Raw genomic sequence first — 9255 nt, forward strand, 5'->3', positions numbered from 1 at the left:
CAGTCCTCCTCATTCTGTAAGGCCCTGATGATCAGGCGTTTAGCCCGAATGTACGGAACGTCAACATCTTCCCACGCTATGCCGTGATGATTTCGTACCAGCCAGGTAACGAGGCGTCTGTCGTCTCGCGATACTGCACCCCACGACATAGGAGTCGCAAAGACGTAATGCGCGAGAACGGCACCACCTCGCAGCACCGCCGCTTCCTTCACGATGAAACGTCGTCCGATGGAATATCCTTGCAGATCGACGAACGTTGGCGTGGACATGATGATGATGATGATGATGATGACGATGACGATGCGACTCGATCGGAGGAAATTTCGTTACTGAACACGCGCGAGCGTATTCGTCAATCTTTTAATTTTATCCCCCTCTTTTCCAAATTGCATTACGTTTTTAAATGCTTCGAGACAAAATCCGTCACGCGTTCCTGAAGTCGTTCGCTTCGCGACTTCTTATCCGTTTGCGTGGCTACGTCAACCACTGTGTTTCCTGTGGATGTCACTCGATACGTCATTCCTCTGTTCAATAAGTGATCCGTCGGTCTAGGATCCGTTTGCGTAGTTTTATCTTCCTTCATGCGATTCGCGTTCTTACACCAACAAGATGGTTGATACTTTGAAGGTTTCATGACGATAATGAGAATCTCTTTCTCTATCAACGTTACGTATACGACGGAAAGGAAGCGAATACGCAACGTTCATCGATTCACCGCTTTACATACACACGTCGAAGATCGTTTTTACGTGATCTTAGGTATGACGTTGGTCAATAGATTGTATTGAACCAAACGATCGTATATGATGAGACAGTAGGCCGTGGTATTCGACGCTACATTGTCCTTGCACTCAAACTCCAATCTCACGTCCACGGTAGCGATTTTAACCGACTCGTTTTGACGCGAGCAGTCGATGATGACGAACGGACCGTTGAGCAGAAACGACGTGACAGTGAGATTCGGTTCGAGATATTCGTAGCCGTAGTATTCTTTGCAGAAACGCGCGTACGCGTCGTAGAGAATCGCGTATCTACGTTTGCCAAAGTCGAAGTTCATATCGTCGTACGGGTAGCACTCGGAGTTGAGATAAGGCTTCACGTTGGTCAGTTTGCAATCGTCAAAACGACTGTTGTCTTCGGACATAACGTTTTTTCGACCCGTCTGCAGAGCAAAGATGAGGTATCGAGGTTTCTCGAGTTGCGTGGCGGTCTTGATGGCCCACGAGTGCTTGGTCGTGAGTTGCAGTAGCGGAAACTCATACAGATTCCATGAGCGAAATCCCATACTGACGAATCGACCGCTCCAAGGTGCGCAACATCGCCAATTTCTTTACCTCGTTCAAAAGTACATGAGGCAACGCCATTGTATCTTCAGCAAGTCAACATTAGGCTCGAGCGCGGAACTGCCCACTAGACAGTTGTTGTCGTTGCGCGCTCGTACAAGAATCAATTTGTGACGAGCGTTGATCACGACGCACCTATAGTCTTCGCAAAATCCCAGCAGCATGTTGAGCGGTACCCAGAAATTAAAGTAATCGTTCGCATTCATCGTGGGACTAAGCCATCCCGCGTTCCGCAGAATCACGCTCCTGTTGGATGAAACGGTCGCGTAATTTTTCAGCGTGCTGGTTACGCCAACGTTTCGGTTACGATCGATCTCCACACCGTCGAGCTCGTATCGTATCTCATCGAACATGAAGGCGATGCAGTTGTCCCCGAGGATCACGTCGGCTCCTGCAACTACCTTGCCTTTCGTTAATTTTCTTTCGATGTAGAGAAAACTCTCGTGCGGCAGCGTGTACAGATCTTGCTGCTGTATCGGTATTCTTATCTTATCGCTGTATCCGAACGTCGTATTGGCAAACGGATTGTAGGCGTGAGTCTCGATCTTGACGATTCGATCGTCGAAGACCGGTTCGTCTCGGATATTCAGAATGTTGGCCATTGTTCAGATAAAATTATTTCGCACAGCGAATCCGAGCGATCTCAGAAATTCAACGTTTGTTTCGGTTAGTCTTCTTCTTCTTATCCATCCGACGCTATTTACAGCGATATGTTGTCGCGGTTCAGGCTGTTGAATCGTACCAGTACCGAAACTGATCGTCGTAACGCGTCTCGTTTTGTTCAGTATTAACATGCCAGGTTATCGTTGTCGTTGTAGTCGCACATGCAATCTGACGGTGATCTCCTCTCCGCAAAAGTCGAGCGGTCGTCCGTTTTGGTTGGTGACGCGTATTGTGAGATTCGTAACGTATCGCACGATGATCGGTAGCTAAATGACCTGCGTGGGAGTTTCCGTGATCTTATATCCCGGTGGTACTTTCGGTGAAAATTCATGAATCGTGTGCACGCGTTTACCGTTGCAGTATGCGCCCGCGGTTACGTTACATTCGATGCGAATAATATTCAGATTGATTATATTGATTGGTAAGTCGGACTCGTGCCACTTTCGCGGTTGCAGTACGCGGTGCGGTGAGAATCCGAGAAGCGGTCCCAACGAGTTTGGTTTTGAAAAGTTCACCACGTACGCGGATTTGATCTCGCTTTTCATAGTGTTGAAGTTGGCGCGAATCGCTATCGAGAAATCATCGTTCTTCTCGCTCTTCTCATTACGATTACCATCGACGGTGTCGCGTTGTCGCGGCATCCCGTGTTTCAAAAATTTGTCTATGGCCTGTATCTCATACGATCCCTCAGGAATCGTAATTTCTTTACCGTCCGTGCCATAGTAAAATTTGTTGTTTGTAGAATCGACGTTCGGTATGGTGTTGTAAGTCGCAAAGTCCATGAGACCGAGCTCGTAATCACCATCACTGAGATCCAACGCCGGTGAGTAGCTCGAATGGAGAACACTGCTTCTACCGGTTAACATGAGCGTGATCGACATGTTTGAAGTGATACTGAGGCAAAGTGCGTCGCGACGTCAGCTTTTAAACGTAATCGCGTCAATTGTACTTAAAAAACGTAGACACAGCTGTCCGCAGATACTCTGATCGTAAGTTTGATAAGATTGTCGATTGTACTCTATCGATGAGACGCCGACTCCGAGATATCGCACCAATTCCACAGACGATCGGAGATTACCGAAGCCGTCAAAGTACGCGACGCGATCTCCCCTTTTGGCGTACGCTACCCAGTGAGTCCCCGGACTCGTCACGTTGTCCAGGTTCACGATGCCGTTCTCGTTTGTACGCGCGCCACTCGTAGGTAGGGCGTCGCGCATAAATACACCTCTGAAATAAGGAACGCGCATACGTCTGGCCAGATGATTCAACTGCACGTTTGTAGTCGCACCCAAAGGCATTTTTAACGTCTGCTCGACGTTTTTTTTTTTCTTCCTCTTTTCGCAACAGTCGTACTTCTGCCGTACCTGTACGGCTTGAGAGAAAGACCCCGTCCACCGTTGTACGAGGCCAGATGTACGCCGGATCCACCGGCTGCCGCGCGAGCAGCTTTTCTCTCGTTTACGGCTCTCGCTATTCTCGCAGCTCCACCGACAAGCGATCCGACTGCTCCGAGAATCGGAATAATCGGCAGCATACCACCGCGCTTTGCTGTTGGAAGCATGCGTTTTTTGCGAATCGTACTTCTTCTTCTCCTCTTCGTAATCGTTCTGTTTCTCACAGTCCTCAACCTGTTCTTTCTAGTCGACATACCCATCCCAATTTTCGTTTTAGCTTTCATCGCAGCCCACACGGCTGCTGCGGCGGCTCTCTCGCGTAAGCCTGAATCTTTCGCTATAACGCGTTTTCCCGCTCTCTTGGCGAGTTCTTTGTCCGCTGCGTGTCTATCTGTGAGATCGTTGCTTCGCGCGTACGCCAAGTCGTGCTCGCGACACGCTTCGTCCAACGGATTAACGCCTCGATCGCCTCTCGCTATGCGTTCTTTCATTCGAGTTCCCGGCCCGCAAAATTGATAACCGGGGATGTGCAGTTCGAAGGGGAGGGCGTTTATCGCGCGACTCAACAGATCGTTACCGCAGCACTTAACTTCTGACGAATCTGTAGACGACGTTGACACTCGCCGCATTCTCGGATTAACGGAGCAGGTCCGTCGATGTGCGTTTCTTGTCAGAGTTGATTATAATGCTCGAGACACCTGCGGTAGGTTTGAACCTCTGGATCTTCCGTCAAGTGCGCGGGAAGTTTGTCCCACACGTGATGAACGTAATCACCGCAAACGTGCAGTAAAACGCTTTTTGGTATGATGCTCAACTGTTCCGCGGTTAAGTTCAACACGTTGTAACACGGTAATTTCGGATCCGGAAAGCTCGTCGGAAGCCAGGGTACGAGTGAAAGGAACCGAGACGTAGTTAACATAAAAATAAATGATTTATTATGCTTGATTAAGAACAAAAGAAATAACGTAAAGAAAACAGATAATATAATGGCATAAATAGAATTAAAAGTAAATGAAACAACATTCGCCGGGGGCTGGATTGACGCGGGAAGCAGTCCGGACCGCTTAGGCCGTATTACGTGTATCAATTCCGTGGGCACGGGATAGTCGTCCGGGCCGTATCGGTCGTACAGTCTCCGCGGTCGCGAGTCGGCGGCGCAGGTTACAAGGTGGGCCGTTCAGGCCGTATCGGTCGTACAGTTTCCGCGGTCGCGAGTCGGCGGCGCAGGTGCCAAGGTGGGCCGTTCAGGCCGTATCGATCGGACAGTCTCCGCGGTCGCGAGTCGGCGTCGCAGATCACAAGGTGGGCCGTTCAGACCGTATCGATCGGACAGTTTCCGCGATCGCGAGTCAGCGTCGCCGGTTACAAGGTAGGCCGTTCAGGCCGTATCGGTCGGACAGGCTCCGCGGTCGCGAGTCGGCGGCGCAGCAGCGTAATTTGCCTACGAGGTTGAATGATAGGGCAGGGTGGGCGAGAGAGAGCGATCCGGGAGCGCCCGGTCGGAGGATGGCTCGGGAGCGCCCGAGTCTCGGAGGTTTCGTTGTCGAGGACGGCCGGGAACGCCCGGTCGGAGGAAGGCTCGGGAGCGCCCGAGTCTTGGAGGTAACGGTGTCGAGGCAGGCCGGGAGCGCCCGGTCAAAGGAAGGCTCGGGGGCACCCGAGTCTCGGAGGCAACGGTGTCGGAGGCCGGGAGAGCCCGGTCGAGGAAGGCTCAAGTGCGCCCAAGTCCTGGAGGATCGGTTGCTGGGGTGCTCTCCAGCGCGGAAAAGGTGCCTTGTCTGCGCTCGAGGCAGCTTATATATCCGTGGGCCCGAGAGTGGGGGGCCCCCACTCCCGAGCGGTCGAGTGGCGGTGCGCGGTGTGGGCGGTTGGGCGGCCCATGTTACGTGTTGTGTAGATCCGCGCTACGCGCCGTGGGCGGTTGGTCGGCCCGCGTAATTTAACTTATGGACGGGACCGCGCAAATCTTAGGCGGACAATGGTAGTCGCGGCGCGGGGTCTGAATGTAATTGCCTGTTCGTGGCTTCAGGCCACAACGTCAAGAGGATGTTTCAGCGCGAGATACATATCGATTAATGAGCTATTCGCGGGTTCGCGCGACTATAAATAAGCGCGCGAGCGGTTGTCTCCGTACAGCGGGGACAAAATGCGATTCGTGCGACAACCGCAGACGATACGCGTCGCGAATTGTGACGATAGATTACGATTAATGGATAGTCTCGAGGGAAAAAAAATACGCAGGCACGGCGAGATGCTGCCAAACACCGTGCGCGCGATCGTGTGCGGTCCATCGAACTGCGGTAAAACGAACGTTCTGATCAGTCTGTTGGAAAGTCCGCACGGTTTGCGTTTCAAGAACGTGTACGTGTACTCGAAGTCGCTGCAGCAGCCCAAGTATCAGTACTTGGAACGTTTGCTGACACCGATCGACGAGATAGGCTATTTCACGTTTTCCAACAACAGCGACGTCGTTCCACCGAGTGAGGCACTTCCGCATTCGATTTTCATCTTCGACGATATCGCGTGCGACAAGCAAGACGCCGTGAGGGAGTACTTCGCGATGGGTCGTCACTCGAACGTAGACTGCTTCTATCTGTGCCAGTCGTACGCGAGGATACCCAAGCATCTGATACGCGATAACGCGAATCTGCTTATTTTGTTCAAACAGGATGGAACAAATCTGAAACACGTGTATAACGATCACGTCAACACCGACATCTCGTACGACGAGTTCAGCGTGTTGTGTCGCGAATGCTGGCAACGCGATCACGGTTTCGCGGTGATCGACAAGGACAGTCCGCTCGACAACGGGCGATACAGGCGAGGATTCGACGTGTTCGCGGTACCGTCGAGTTGATTTAACAGGTTGTCGAAATCGCGCGACATCCAGTCGTCGAAGACGCTTTATCGAGAACAGATCGAGGGGGATACAATCGATTGATCGATATGACGGGGAAAGATGACAACCACGACGTGCGCGAGCGTGAAAAGATTACGCGGGAGATCGAGAAGACGAGAGAGGCGATTCGCAAGAAACATCGAGCCATAAAAACCGACACGATCGACGCCGACATTGCGTCGGAGAAACGTCTCAAGCCCATCGTCGAACCTCTAAAACGGATGGTTGAGACCGTCAAGGAATCCGGTATCGCGGTATCGAAGATGGAGTCAAAATCGGAGCGTTTGACGCCGAAACTGGAGCGACGATTGTGGTCGACATCAAAACCTGAACGGCGTTTAAACGTCACGTTTGACGATTCGTTGTCATCGGCAACGTTGGGTGATACGATTGTAGCTAATCCGTCATTTGGTGATACGACCGTCGATTCATACGTTTCGACTGAAAACGTCGAACCTCCGTCGACGCCACGGCCCCGGGCATCAACGCCGCGGTCCGGCATATCGACGCCGCGACCTGGCGTATCGACACCGCGACCCAGCGTATCGCTGGCAACGATGTACCTTGAAGCGGCGAGCGGTGACAGAAGAATAAATATCGACGACGTTTTCGGTATATACTTTGACACAAACAAAGTAATGCTCAAGAACAAACACGTTGAATTCGACCATAAGAACGATGATATAATCATCGCTGGTAAGAGATATCCTGGAACGGAAGGTCTGTATGAGTTAATTTTCAAGAAGGTACCCGACGTAACTGCTTACACCGAGGCGGATAAACGTCACTACAAAAGCATACTCAAATCGACGAACGCGCATAAAAAAAATTTCAGCGACGACGGTCGCGTCATGGATAACAGAGGCTCAAAGTATTTGAAGGTGATCGCACCGTTGATGTCGGGCGATTCGGCCAGGAAATCGAGAAGAAAAAGTTCCGGTAAAGGATTACCTCACCTCATGACGTTGAATGATCACGCGATCGACTACGTGCACTGGGACGATCCCAACGAGCTCGTGGATCGTCTTAGATTGCTGGATGCTTCGCGTCGAGCCGGTCACAACGCTCACGACAATGAAATTCTGTCAATTATCGAGGAACTGCGTGAGGCTGGTTTGATTATAAATTAATCGACTGAAGGAATCAAGCGACAGAATCGGCGTGCTGCGGGACGTGATTGATCATGTCTAAATCACGCAAGTCTAACGACGCGGGTCCTGAGAGGAGGCGACTTGTCGACGAGTTACACGCTCCGGCGAGAAGAAACTTTCCGCGAAGACGCGTCGTGGTCAAGGGATACGACGATTTGTGGCAGGCTGATATCGTCGAGATGCAACCGTACGCGCGTTTCAACCGAGGTTACCGTTACATTCTCACCGTCATCGACGTACTCGGCAAGTATGCGTGGGCAATACCGCTGAAGAATGAAGGCGGCAGCGAAACGGCTGACGCTTTAGCGGAGTTGATGCGAAAGAGTGGGCGATGTCCGAAAAATTTACAAACCGATATGGGAAAAGAGTTTTACAACACCGACGTACAACGGCTCTTCACGAAACGCGGTGTCAATCATTACTCAACGTACGCGGTGTTAAAGGCGTCAGTGGTTGAGCCATTCAATCGCACACTCAAAAACATTATGTGGAAGATGTTTACGCTCAACGGCAATTACGAGTGGTGCGACGCGCTACCGTGTCTCGTAGACGAGTATAATAGGCGCAAGCACCGAACGATCGGCATGCGGCCCATCGACGTGACACCTGAGATCGCCAAGAAACTTCTTGACACCGTGTACAGCGCGATTAAGATAGCCGCTCCGGCCAAATTCAGGGTCGGTGATAAAGTACGCGTGAGCAAGTTTAAAATGATTTTCGAAAAGGGATACATTCCAAATTGGACCACCGAAGTTTTCACGATCGTCAAGGTGCAGCAAACCAATCCAGCAACCTATCTGCTCGAGGATTATCGCGGTGAGGCGATAGCCGGAGCGTTCTACGAGCATGAGTTACACCGCGCGACACATCCGGACGTATATCTGGTGGAGAAGGTTCTGCGTAAGAAGGGTGACAAGGTCTACGTGAAATGGTTGGGATTTGATGGACCACACAATTCATGGATCGACAAAAACAGCATCGTTTAATAAAGTTTTTTATTTTTTATTTTTTTTTTTTTTTTTTTACACATGTATATGCGATTCAATGTATTTAAAAAATATAAAACTGTATACTGCATAGATGTATATCCTTATTATTTTACACATTTATATGCGATTCAATGTATTTAAAATAATAAAATATAAAACTGCATACTACATACTGCATACTGCGTACATGTGTACTGCATACTGCGTACATGTATACTGCATACTGCGTACATGTGTACTGTATACTACATACATGTGTACTGTATACATTAACGCAATCTATAATACATTTGATACATCTGTAATACATATATAATTATAGAGGTATGCGATAATGACCCCATGGTAAGGTCTCGGTCGAGTTCGGCACGAGATATCGCTTGTCATCATACGGACTCAAAGCGATCTTTGTCTCGGATACGGTGTACACTTGATGCAATTTCGATCTTACTCACGATTGGTCGCGAGTCATAGCAATCTCATTCTCGAGACACTTGACATAATCGTCAAACGTTATAGTTCGCGCCACGACTCCACTCTTTACACCTTTTGCTTTTTTAGTGTCACTTTTACCGTCTACCTTGATCGCGTACATTTTCGCTCTGAGTCCTACAAATTCTGTAACAATCGCACCGTTGCACTCATCCTTCATTAAACCTGGTATTTTTTGTTCGCGAGAGGCATACCGCACGCGTTATCAGGTGGATAGTCGCTCGTGTCGAACCGAGCGATATCACGCTTCATCATCTCGTATACATCGTCACACTGGACGCTGTACACGAGACTGTCCGTGTCGGTATACATGACGCTACATTT

General features: G+C 50.1%; 1 protein-coding gene across 1 annotated transcript; it reads right to left on the reverse strand.

The window, feature by feature from the left end:
• Positions 1-745: 745 nt before the first annotated feature.
• On the reverse strand, positions 746-1945 carry LOC139112338 (uncharacterized). Its single transcript, XM_070673312.1, has 2 exons — positions 1479-1945; positions 746-1286 (listed from the first exon to the last, which is right to left on the reverse strand). Exons 1-2 carry the CDS (start codon positions 1943-1945, stop codon positions 746-748), a joined length of 1008 nt encoding a protein of 335 aa, XP_070529413.1.
• Positions 1946-9255: the final 7310 nt, after the last annotated feature.

The sequence above is a fragment of the Cardiocondyla obscurior genome, linkage group LG28 (genome assembly GCF_019399895.1).
Source record: "Cardiocondyla obscurior isolate alpha-2009 linkage group LG28, Cobs3.1, whole genome shotgun sequence".
NCBI lineage: Eukaryota > Metazoa > Arthropoda > Insecta > Hymenoptera > Formicidae > Cardiocondyla > Cardiocondyla obscurior.

Excerpts from the sequence above, each read along its gene's own strand:
- LOC139112338 (XM_070673312.1), bottom strand. The coding sequence starts at position 1,945 with ATGGCCAACATTCTGAATATCCGAGACGAACCGGTCTTCGACGATCGA. Across the intron at positions 1,287-1,478 it reads GGATTTTGCGAAGACTATAG|TATGGGATTTCGCTCATGGA; the intron begins GTGCGTCGTGAT and ends TCGATTCGTCAG.